At 34.4% G+C, this 12,021-nt stretch overlaps 1 protein-coding gene across 2 annotated transcripts in view; it reads left to right on the top strand.

Moving 5' to 3' along the window:
• The window catches only part of CRY1 (cryptochrome circadian regulator 1), a 100,492-nt gene that overhangs the window by 73,863 nt on the left and 14,608 nt on the right, over window positions 1-12,021 (top strand). For both annotated transcript variants that reach the window (XM_004373794.1, XM_023729014.1), the window contains exons 2-3: window positions 2,202-2,310; window positions 9,619-9,761. In XM_004373794.1, coding sequence (XP_004373851.1) covers window positions 2,202-2,310; window positions 9,619-9,761 — 252 coding nt within the window. The remainder of the gene's footprint in view (window positions 1-2,201; window positions 2,311-9,618; window positions 9,762-12,021) is intronic.

The following is a 12,021-nucleotide window of genomic DNA, read 5'->3' as shown; positions in this document are numbered from 1 at the left end:
GACTGTGAGAGAATAAACTTCTCTTTGTTAAAGCCATCCACTTGTGGTATTTCTGTTAGAGCAGCACTAGATGACTAAGACACTAAGCAAATATATAAAGCAAGATGCTTCCCAATAAACATTCCTCACTTGACATGAACTGCCACCTTTTGGTTAGCAGCTGTAGCTCTTAACCACTATGCCACCAGGGTTTCCAAATTATTCATAGTTGTGCATAATTTTATGAAACTTAGTTGCTCTGATATTGTTATAGCAATGCCAACAACAACAAAAATCTTATACCCTAAAGTATTCGCACAGTGATAGTAGTGGATTGGAGGTGCATGGCGTTATTAGGGAGGTGACTCCAAGCCAAGACAGAATGGTGATGTGGTAAATATAAATGTTGAAACAGAGAAGGTGATTTTTGTTTTGTTTTCTCCCCATTTGTGTAAAGGCAACCGTGAGACTTCCTAAGGTGAAATAGTCAGATATATTTAACATCCTCAGGAGTATAGATAACCCTCTGATTCCCCAAGCAGTAGAGATGGTGACTCCTAAAGGGGAAAGACTTTCAAGCTTGACTAGGTATACTGATACCACTAATAATTACAGTTGTTAAAAAAAATTAACAAGACTTTTGGTAAAATGATAGAATCAGAGAGAGTAGAATGATCTAGACTGAACAGCCTTCTAGACAGCGCTGTTCAACAGAACTTTCTGCAGTCATGGAAATGTTTTATATCTGTGCTGTTCAGTATGGTAGCCACTAGCCATATGTGGTTGTTTAGGATTTGAAATGTGGCTCATTTGACTGAGCAACTGAATTTTAATTTTAATTAATTTAAATCTAAATTTAAATGGCCTTATGTGGCTAGTGGTTTCCGTATCAGACAATGCAGTTATTGAATATGCCTTTCCCTGACCTTTACCATTCCTTGTCACAGGTAAGATATAGTCACTATTCTCAGAGAGCACATAACCTATGGAAAGGGCTGACAAATGATTAACCTTAAAATCAAGAACATAAAAAGTAAAGTAGAGAAGAAATGGGATATGTCCAGCTGAGTGGAACAGAATTTAGGTGAAATGTTAGAGAAAGTTAGCACGAGACAATGAGATTGAACCTTTCAGGTAGCACGTCTTTCATATTAGCTCTTGAATGCTCCATTTCTTCACATAGAAGACGCACAGTAAGACGTCATCCAGTACTGCTCTTAATTTCCCCCAGATACCTGTCATGTGTAAGCCTTGTTAGTACTTATTTCATTGAAAAAGTCTATATTCCCACATGCTCCATGAAACTTCTTGAATAGTGTATTCTCTATGCTCAGAGAATTAGAGCTTCGCTGCTAGCCAAAAGGTCGGCAGTTCGAATCCACTGGCTGCTCCTTGGAAACCCTATGGGGCAGTTCTACTCTGTCCTTTAAGGTCGCTATGGGTCAGAATTGACTCAAGAGCAACAGGCTTTGGTTTTTGGTTTTTAATGGCACAGTGGATAAGAACTATGGCTGCTAATCAAAAAATCAGTGGTTCAAATCCACTGGCTGCTCCTTGGAAACCCTGTGGAGCAGTTGTACTCTGTCCTGTCGGGTCGCTGTGAGTCAGAATCAACTTGATGGCAATGGGGTTTTTGGTTTTGTTTTTGTTTTTAATTTAACATTTATTTATTATTTATTTTTCTTTAGTTAAACTATAAACTTAAAAGTGGGCATTATATTTTCTATCTCTTAGATGTTTATAATATCACCCAGTAAAGTACTCAAATTCTTATTCAGTTGCTCAGAGTGATTCAATGGGATGTTTCAATTTTTTTCTAATAGAATAAAGTTCTAGATTTTTTATGGTGGCCTTTCTATATGAACTTCAATTCATTTTATCAAGTTTAAACAGAAAATCAAGTTATTTAATAGCTTTGCCATTTTTCTGCATAATTTCTATGTTCAAAAATTAAACTTTTGTTAACAGTCACTTGTATTTAATGAAAACTTGTGACATTTAATTTAGGAACTACATTGAAATACTGGGAAACTTGTGCAGTAATTTTTTTTTAATTTTTGGATATGGTTTCTCGAAGCAGAAATTTATATACCAGTAAAAGATAACATGATAAGAGGAAGATGTTGGGTTGCTGTCTCGACTCTTAGAATGCCACAATTTTGCAATACTCTCTATCTTTCAAATAAATATTTTTAAGAATTTTAATATTTTATTTTCTCTAGATTTTTGCTTCAGTGTCTTGAGGATCTTGATGCCAATCTGCGAAAATTAAACTCTCGTCTGTTTGTGATTCGTGGACAACCAGCAGATGTGTTTCCCAGACTTTTCAAGGTAATTTGAAAAATATTTGCATAAAATAATAATTTTTTGTCAGAGAAGATAGCATATTTGTAAATAAAGCATTTGAGGTAGTTTAAAATTTGGTGAATGTAAGTGTTTTTAAATAAACATGGTAAAATCAGACAGTGAAAAAATTGTTTACAGTGAAAGGTTAAATTTTATGACTACTGTAACCATTAGTCCAGAAGCAACCAAATCCTACACAATTTCTTGTGTTTCCATTAGAAATATCCATTGCATAAACAAAAATTTATGTGTGTATGTGTATAAGCTGTTCCTTTTTTAAAAAACCAAGATGAAAACCTATTGCTGTTGAGTCACACATTATGTACACCATTCTGTGCCTTGCTTTGTTTACACAACCATGTATTTTGGAGATTGTTCCCTATCATCACAAATAACTCCTTCAGTCTTTTAAATGGCTCCATAGTATTCCATTGTATAGATGTACCACAATTTTTTTAACTAGCTTTCTGTTGAACATGTATTATTTTTCCTCAGGCCTTTTGCTAATACAAATAATGCTGCCGATGAACATCCTTGATCTGTACTGTGTGCCAGTACATTTGTCGGATAATTCTTAGATGACGCCTCCCTGGGTCAAAGATTGTAATGATTGGCATGCTGTCGATAATATAAAATTGTGATTGTTTTGTTTTTTTAACTTGAGAGAATCTTAAAAATATCCTAATCTTATTTCCTCTTTTTTCCAAATGAAAAAATTAGACCTAGATAGATTAAATGAGTTACCCAAGGTCATATACCTTGTGAAAGTGCTCAGATCAGAAGTCAAGTGTCTGGACTGTTCTTTTATACTTACGCCTTCCTGTTAACTACCATTAGAATTCCTAAGTGTATATATGCTTTTTCTTGCAACTGTTTGAGGCATCAAATTGTTATAATTGCAATATTTCTGTTTCCAGTGCAGAAGAGAACAATTCCTTTTTTCCACTGGTTTAAAAGAAGCCAGTGGTTAAAGCAGTTGATGGCTAACCAGAAGGTTGGCAGTTCGAAACCACCAGTGACTCCATGGGAGAAAGATGTGGCAGTCTGCTTCCATGTAGAGATTTACAGCTTTGGAAACCCTGTGGGGTCTCTATGAGATGCTAGTGGGTTTTTCTGGTTAATGTTTAAGGTTTGGCTAATGAATCGGACTTGACTAGTGAAAATTTATTTTATTAAAGTTTGTTCACTACTGCAGTTACTTACAGTCAGAATTTAATTTAGGTGCATGGAAAAATTCTGATCAGAAAGCATATCAGAAACTGGCAAGAGTTTGTTAGCAACTCAGAAATTTAAGAGTGTGTGTGGATAATTCTAAATCCATTTGGTATAAGTAAAATGAATCCTTTAAAAATAATGAAACTTATGTTTACTTGTTTTTGAACAAACTTTTTCAAGCCAGCAAGTCTTTTGTGTTTTTTGTTCTGAGGTTTCTTCTGCCTAAAACATTTTATTAATGGATCAAACTATCTTCTGCATTTAGAAGATGTCCTATCTTGTCAGTTTGGGAGAGAGGCAAGAGTTTCCACATGGGCTGTGAAATATGGATACATAAGTACAAACACGTACACATACACAGATCACTTATTATTTGGTTCTGATTTTTCCTTGAGCTGCATACATTTATCTATATAAAATGCCATTCTGTGAAAAATTCCTTTCAGATTTATGTATTGTGTCTAAAGCCACAGATGGAGTTAATTCCTTTTTTATTATATTACTGTTCTAATTTTTTATTTTTTGTGTTTTAGAAGTATGACATGCATGTGTAAAAAAAATTAGAACAATCAAAGTATATATAATAACAAGCAGGTCTCCCTCCCTCTCCTAACCCTTATACCCCTAGTTTCTCTGAGGGAGTAGATTCTTTTGTCAGTAACTAGCTGACTCACTTAAATTAGTGTTTCTAGTTTTATTATTCTAAGTAGAGCAGATAGTGAGAATTTTTAATAGATAATCCTGTCACCACCCACATTAGAGGTAAACTGGTTTAGACTTGATAGCAGTACTTTTAGTTTATTGGGATGATTGGCAGTGGCTCCAGTACTGATGTCTCCTCTAGTAGGCATCTTCTCCCCTCTATAGCACTCATTCCTTGTGCTCGATTTATATCAAGTACATTTAAGATTGATGGCAGAGAATTTTTTATGCACACACAAATGTACACACACGTGTGTGATAAACCCTTGTCATTTTTTCTGAGAGGCTTCCTACTTAGAGCTTTTCCATGTAACTTAGTTAAATTTTGCCAGTATAGGTGTGAGTCTTAGCAATGGGGAGGAGGGGAGCCCTCTAAGTTCTTAATTTATTCCTTGTTTATTTTCCCTCTACTTAGAAGTGGTAGCTACTTTCTGTATTGGCTACTTTTGGAACCTTTAGAGCAGTACCATCCAACAGAAGCCCATGTGTAATTTTAAATTTTGTAATAGGCACATTTAAAAAAAAGTAAGAAGAACCACGTGAAATTAATTTTAATAATATATTTTATTTAACTAGTGCATCTAAAATATTATTTCAGAGATAATAAATATAAAATTAATAAGATATTTTACCTTCTTTTAATATGAAGTCTTTGAAATCAGTGTATATTCGATACTTGACAACACATCTCAACTCAGATTAGTCACATTTGAACTGCTCAGAAGCCACATGTGACTAGTAGCTACCGTATTGGACAGCCTTAGCTTCTCTTTTACCCCTTGCCATTGGCAATCACCTTTTAATAGCTAACAGTTAAGTTTTACTAGCTTTCATTAAATTTTTCCTGTTCAAATTGCTGATGTGGTTTCTATCTCCTGACTGAACTCTGATTAATTCCGCCAATGAAACCAAAAGCTGCTTCTCTGAAAAGAATAATAAAATTGATAAATTCCTAGCAATACTGATGAGGACAAAAAAGGAAAACACAAATTATCTATATCAGGAATAAAAATGGGGATATCACTAGAGAGTCCCCAGACCTTAAAGGGATAATAAATGATATTATAAAAACCATAATGCCAATAAATTCTACAACCTTAGGTGAGATGGAAAAATTCTTTGAAAAATACAACTTACTGAAATTCTCATTAGAAGAAAGACTAAACATCCCTATAAACCAGAAAACCAAATCTGTTGCCATCAAGTTGATTCTAACTCATAGCGACCAAATAGGACAGAGTAGAACTGCCCCGTAGTGTTTCTGAGGAACGGCTAGTGGATTAAAACTACCAACCTTTTGGTTAGCAGCCAAGCTCTTAACCACTATGCCATCAGGGCTCCAAATATCCCTAGATCTCTAAAGAAAGTAAATTTGTAATCAGAAACTTTTCCTTCCATAGATAAAACTCAGGGCCTAAAATAGCTTCCCTCATGAATTATGAAACCAGTATTATAAAACTCTCAGAAAACAAAGGATGAGGGTGAGAACACTTGCCAACTCATTTTTATGAAGCCACCATAACCCTGATACCAAAACCTGATAAATTTTAAGAAAAAAATAAAGTATATACCCCAGTGTTGCTCATAAACAAAGACCTAGAAATCCTTAACAATATATTAACAAATTGCATCTAGCAGTATTTTAAAATAATGATATATCATGATCAAATGGGGTTTATCCCAGGAATATAAAGTTGGTTCAACATTTAAAAAATCAGTTAATGTAATCTATCCTATTAGTAGAATAAAGGAAAAAAATTATGACTATCTCAATAGATGACAGAAAAAGCATTCGACAAAATTCAACATCCATTCATGATTTTTTTAAAAAAACTTTCAGAAAGCTAGGAATAGAGACTTCCTCAATTTACAAAAGATATCTACAAAAAGCACAACTAACATTATACTTAATGGTGAATCACTGAATGTTTTCCACCTAACATAGAGAATAAAGAAAGGATATTTGCTTTTACCACTTACTAGAAGTCCTAGCCAGTGCAATCCACCAAGAAAAAGAGTAGATAATTAGCTGACCCCTACCACCACTCCCATATTCTCTATCATAGAATTTTTTTTTATCTCCTAATAATACCTATGTATTGTCAGTCTTCCTTAGTGAGCTCCAGGAGGACAGGGACCTAGCATAGTATCTGACCCATAACAAGAATTCCAATAAATATTTGGTATATGAATGAATAAGTTTAGTGTTTGGGGAACCTTCTCTTCCCTAACTTTTGGTTATTTCTTGTGGAGAAACATTTACTAATTTAATCCCAGGGAAGGAGAAATGAATTATCTTATTTTGCTAAGTTTAGGAGAAGGAGCTAAACATGTATAGCTCAGGCTATTCTTTTCCCCTTCAGTTGCAGAAAGCACATATTTTGCTCTCTTCTTCCATGTGATAAGTTTTATAGAGGTGGGTCCACACTGTAGGGGAGACACTGCCTATCATTGGGTAGGCATATCTGTTTAATTCAGGAGTGAAATATTAGCAAGTTCACCTGCCCTTAAACCTAATATATTTTCTCCAGTTCAACTTTACTAGTAATGTGGTTTATATTTTGATTTTTAGCTCTCTGACTTACATGGCTAATATTCAGTTGTATCTAAACTCAAGAAGGGAAAGGGAGGTGGGTGTTATTTATTGACTCCTCTTACACTCTAGTATTTACTGTCTAAACACTAAAAATTTATATTTTGAAAAGTCAATAAAATTGCACACTATTTAGGAAAAAAATTGTAACGTATATGACAGAGAAAAGATTGCTATCTTTAAAATATAAGGAGCTCTTACAAATACATGAGGGACAAAATAGCTCTACAATAAAAAAAATCAAATAAACTGCATCCCACAAAAGAAGAAATACATAAATGGCTAGTAAAAATAATCCACAACCTGTCTGTCAGTTTGTCATACGGTAGTGGCTTGGGTGGTGTTATGATGCTGGAAGCTATACCACCAGTATTTCAAATACCAGCAGGGTCACTCATAGCGGACAGGTTTCAAGGGAACTTCAGACTAAGACAGACTAGGAAGAAAGGCCTGGTGATCTGCTTCCAAAAATTAGCCAATGGAAACCTCATGGATCACTACAGAACATTATCCAACTCACTTGCTTTGGACATTTCATCAGGAGGGATTAATGTCTAGATGAGGACATCATGTTTGCTGAAGTTAGAGGGCCAGTGAAGGTGTGGGAGACCCTCAGTGAGATGGATGGCACAATCACCATAACAATGGAAGAAGTACAGCCAGAATGTTCCTTAGAAGCAAGGATGGCGAGACTTTGTCTCACGTACTTTGGACATGTTATCAGGAGGGACCAGTTGCTGGAGAAGGTCATCATCATGCTTGGTCAGTGAAAGAGAGGAAGACCCTCAAGATGGATTGGCACAGTGGCTGCAGCAATGGGCTCAAACATAGCAACAATTGTGAGGATGGTGCAAAACCAGGCAGTGTTTCATTCTGTTGGACACAGGGTCCCTGTGAGTCAGAACCAACTCGACAGCACCTGACAACAACACAGTTATGAAGATGAGGCAGGCCCAGGCAACATGTTTGTTTCTTTTTTTCCCCTAAATTTTATTTATTTTATTGTTGTCATTGAGCTTTTTTTCTTTTGTACGTAAGTTTGCCGTAAGTCGGAGTCGACTGGACAGCAGCTAATAACAACAAGTAAAAATAACAGCTGTCATTTATTGAGGGCTTACTATGCACCGGGCTCTGTCATAAACACTTTAAATGCATTATCTTGTTTAATCCTTCAGTAACCTAGTAACCTAATTTTTTTTTTATTGTAGCAGATACTTAACGTAGTATTTACTGTGTGCTAGACACTCACTTTTCTAAGCGCTTCACTTACATTATCTCCATTTTATAAGTTAGGAAACAGGCATGGGAGTTTATCAGCTTGCCTAAATAGTTGAGCCAGTCTTTGAACTCAAGAAGTCTGACTTTAGATTCTGTGTTTTTTAACCACTACTCTACACTGTCTCACTATAAAACAAAGAAATATAATGCTTTCCTATTCTTATTTTAATTAATTTCTAAATTCAAAAAGTTTACTTGTACTAACAAATCTGAACAGTGCAGCAGTTGCATAAAATAAAAAAATAACTATCTTATTTACACTTCCAAATTCTACTCCTCCAAGGTAATAGCTGTTAAGAGTTTGGTGTGCATTCTTCAAGACTTTGAAGAAAGGAGAGTTAAAACAATGAGATATTATTTCTCTGCTAGTAGTGTAGTAGAGATTAAAAAAGATCACTGATACATATTATTGGCAGGAGTGTGGGGAGCAACACTCTGGTGTACTACTGACGGGGGCATAAATTGGTACAGGATATCTGGTGGAAAATTTGGCAGTGTCAATCAGAATTTCAGATGTGCTTATCTTTGATCCATCATTTGTTTTTTCAAGGAATTATTTCTGAGAAATAGTAGGACAAATGCCCTAAAATGTTTCAGATATATGCATAAAGATGTACACTGCAAGGTTTATAATAGCATTTGAAAAAAAAAAAATGGGAACAGCCCTTGTCCAATCTGTAAGGGTTTGGAGAAATTACAGATGATCTTTTTTCCTTTGTGTGATATCAGAGTAGATTTTATAATTAAAAAAAACTTCACTACCTCTTTGGAAAATTACTTAATTCCCTTAAGTTACAGTCTCCTCATTAAAATCACTGTAAAGAGACAATACAGAAGAAGAACATATTAGTATAGCACCTGGCACTCAGTATGTAGCTGCTATTATGGTTACTATCTCCAGATTTTCCAGTTAGCATTTTTGTGACACTCGAAAATATAATATATCCTCAGCAAAACAACTTACACCTTATCGACTGTCAAATGTTTTTTAAAGACCAGGTCTTAGAGTCAGCAGACACATAAATTCAGATTTTGGTTGTCTGTGAACCTGGGCAAATCCTTAAATTTTTAAATAAACTTATCTACAAAATGGAGATACCAGCCAACATGCCAGACTCTGAGGGTTGTCTTAAGAATCGAATGAGATAATGTATGTGCAAGTAATTTGAAAAAATAAAGTGCTATACAAACACATTTAGTGTAGGAAGCTGGTTTTAAGCATATTGCTAGATGGTCTAATGCCTAGCACAATCCCTGGAATGTAGTGAGTATACATTTGTGTATACATATTTTTGAATTGATAAATTGTGCATTTTGTTTCTGCATATTGAAAGTTTATGTGTAAACTTTCACCTAAAAGACAATAAAGTATTACTTTTAAAAAGTTTATGTATAATCATTGATATATACGTTTTGAACCTTTCACTTATTTCCATCCTTTGTTATGACAGGAAAAAATAATTATTAAAATTTATGTACTTTTTTGACCCATACTCTAATTTTAGGAATGGGACATTACTAAACTTTCAATTGAGTATGATTCTGAGCCCTTTGGAAAGGAACGAGATGCAGCCATTAAGAAACTGGCGACAGAAGCTGGAGTAGAAGTCATTGTACGAATTTCACATACTTTATATGACCTGGACAAGTAAGTTTTAACATCTGGGATGTAAGTTTGTAAAATGGAAATAATAATATATACATCATAGTGTTGTGGGAAAATTAAATGAACATATGGCAAATCCTTAGCATTTTATTTAAGCTGCTCTGATTTTTATTCACCCAGTAACAGGCATCACACTAAAATTTCAGGCATAGTGCAAAGGATAAAAATACTCAGCATTTCATTTTCAAAACTGTTGTTGGAGTATCGCAAAATTTTCCTTGACTAGTCTAACAGCCTACTGTGGTCTTGTCTTTCTAGGTTCTTAGCATTATTAATTTAATAGTTTGTATGATATATAGCCATAAACTGCCTTGATATCTTGTATGATTGTCTTATGTTATTTTATTTCATGTGTGTATATCTTTTCTCTCTACCTGGATTTTAAATCCAGATGCAAATTGTACACAGTATTTCTTTGTATACCTGTAGTCCTCTGAACAATGGCATAATAACATGTTCCCAACGTGTATTCCTTGCAACACCAGTCCCTCGTGATGCTTTGTCCAACAAAGATTTTGTTGTCAAATTTAAGTTTAGGACGTATTACATACTGTGAGTGAGTTCTGGAAGTTCATAAGGTTGGTTAACTTTTTAAAACTTTTGGTATACAGTCATTCTTGCTAGTGCTGAAATCTCCTAATTCATGTACCTTTTAAAGTATTTACTTTTTTAGTTGTATACACATTTCAGGAGCCCTGGCACAGTGGTAAAGCACTTGACTGCTGCTTGGCTGTTAACCAAAAGGTCGACAGTTTGAACCCAACAGCTGTTCCCTGGGAGAAAGATGTGGCAGTCTGCTTCCATAAAGATTTACAGCCTTGGAAACCCTATGGGGCGGTTCTGCTCTCTCCTGTAGGGTCCCTATGAGTTGGAATTAACTTGACAGCAATGGGAATGGGGTATACAATATTTCATCACATTGATAAAGCTAATTCTGTAAGTAACCTGACAAACTAGTTAATTGTATTCCACTTTTCCAGGTATCAAAAAGTTATGATTTGATTAAGGCAAGGATCTTACTTGATATTGACCTAAAAATTATATATCCTTTGACGGTAAATTTGCCTTCTAGTTTACCAGTTTACTTAATTTATAGGGAGCTGATAGCAAGGAAGAGACAAAACAGGATAAGAGCAGTTGATTCTAAGTGGAAGACTCAGTATTATGCACAAAATTAGTGTTCACTGAATTGAATTTGAATATATACTATATATGAAAATGTAACGCGTAGAAAATGTTTTTTCCTGAGGTTCTCATTTTGTAACTGTGTTGTGTAATCTGTAATCAGTGTCCTCAATAGTATCATTGCGCTATTATTGCAATCAGCAAATTTCATTCTGACCCAGTGTATAAACTCAGAATATCAGACTAAAGCAAAATTCACTAAAGGCAGAGAGAATAGCTTTTATGGTAATTACTTTCTGTACCTACACTTGATATATAATTTTATATGGCATAATGAAAAATATAATAGCTTTGCATTAAGAAAATATTAATTTGCCATTTATCCATTATGTGACCTTTTCCAAGTTCCTTAACACTCCTGTTAGGCTTCAGTTTCCTTATCTATAAAATGAGGGAGCTGGATTTTACCAGTAATTCTTTATTAATGCCAAATGCTAGTAAATGGCCTTAGTGAAAAAGAATGATTAATTATTCCAAAATAGCATCTAAACCAAACTACCAATGGCAAGGCTAATTATTCTTTTGAAAAATGAATTGAGGTAATTAATGATCATTAGTAAATATAAAAGGTGCTTAAATGTAAATAATTTGAAATTTGGAGGGCTTATATGTCCTAAGTATGTGACATAAGATACATTTGCTGACATCTCTAATGAAGGCATGAACACAATTGAAAATAGCACTATAATAATACAGAGTCTTAATTAATGAGACCTGCTAATTGCTCCTTGGTATAATTATTGGCCTGGTTTTGTTTTTATTGATGATTGAGAGATTCTTTGACCTAGGTTCTAATATGTTTTTTATGTGTCCATAATTTTTTTTTTTTTCCTGCATTTAGGCAAATTTAACCACTTCGTTGTTTTTTTCACTCATAGGTGCTTAACATCCTTTATCTTAAAGTTTTTGGTATTTGCATACTGTATGTTTTTTATACTTAGCAGATGTTTGGAAAATGAAGAGAATGATTTTTAGACTCATTAATCATTCTGAACCAGTTTCCTGGTCGTAGAAGCTAACATTCTCTTGGAAGTTTAAGTGATTAATTTTATGTTCT

This window comes from Trichechus manatus, unplaced genomic scaffold (assembly GCF_000243295.1).
Source record: "Trichechus manatus latirostris isolate Lorelei unplaced genomic scaffold, TriManLat1.0 scaffold00027, whole genome shotgun sequence".
NCBI classification, from domain to species: domain Eukaryota; kingdom Metazoa; phylum Chordata; class Mammalia; order Sirenia; family Trichechidae; genus Trichechus; species Trichechus manatus.
Note: the sequence above shows the minus strand (reverse complement) of the source record. Positions and strands in the feature narration are given on the sequence as shown.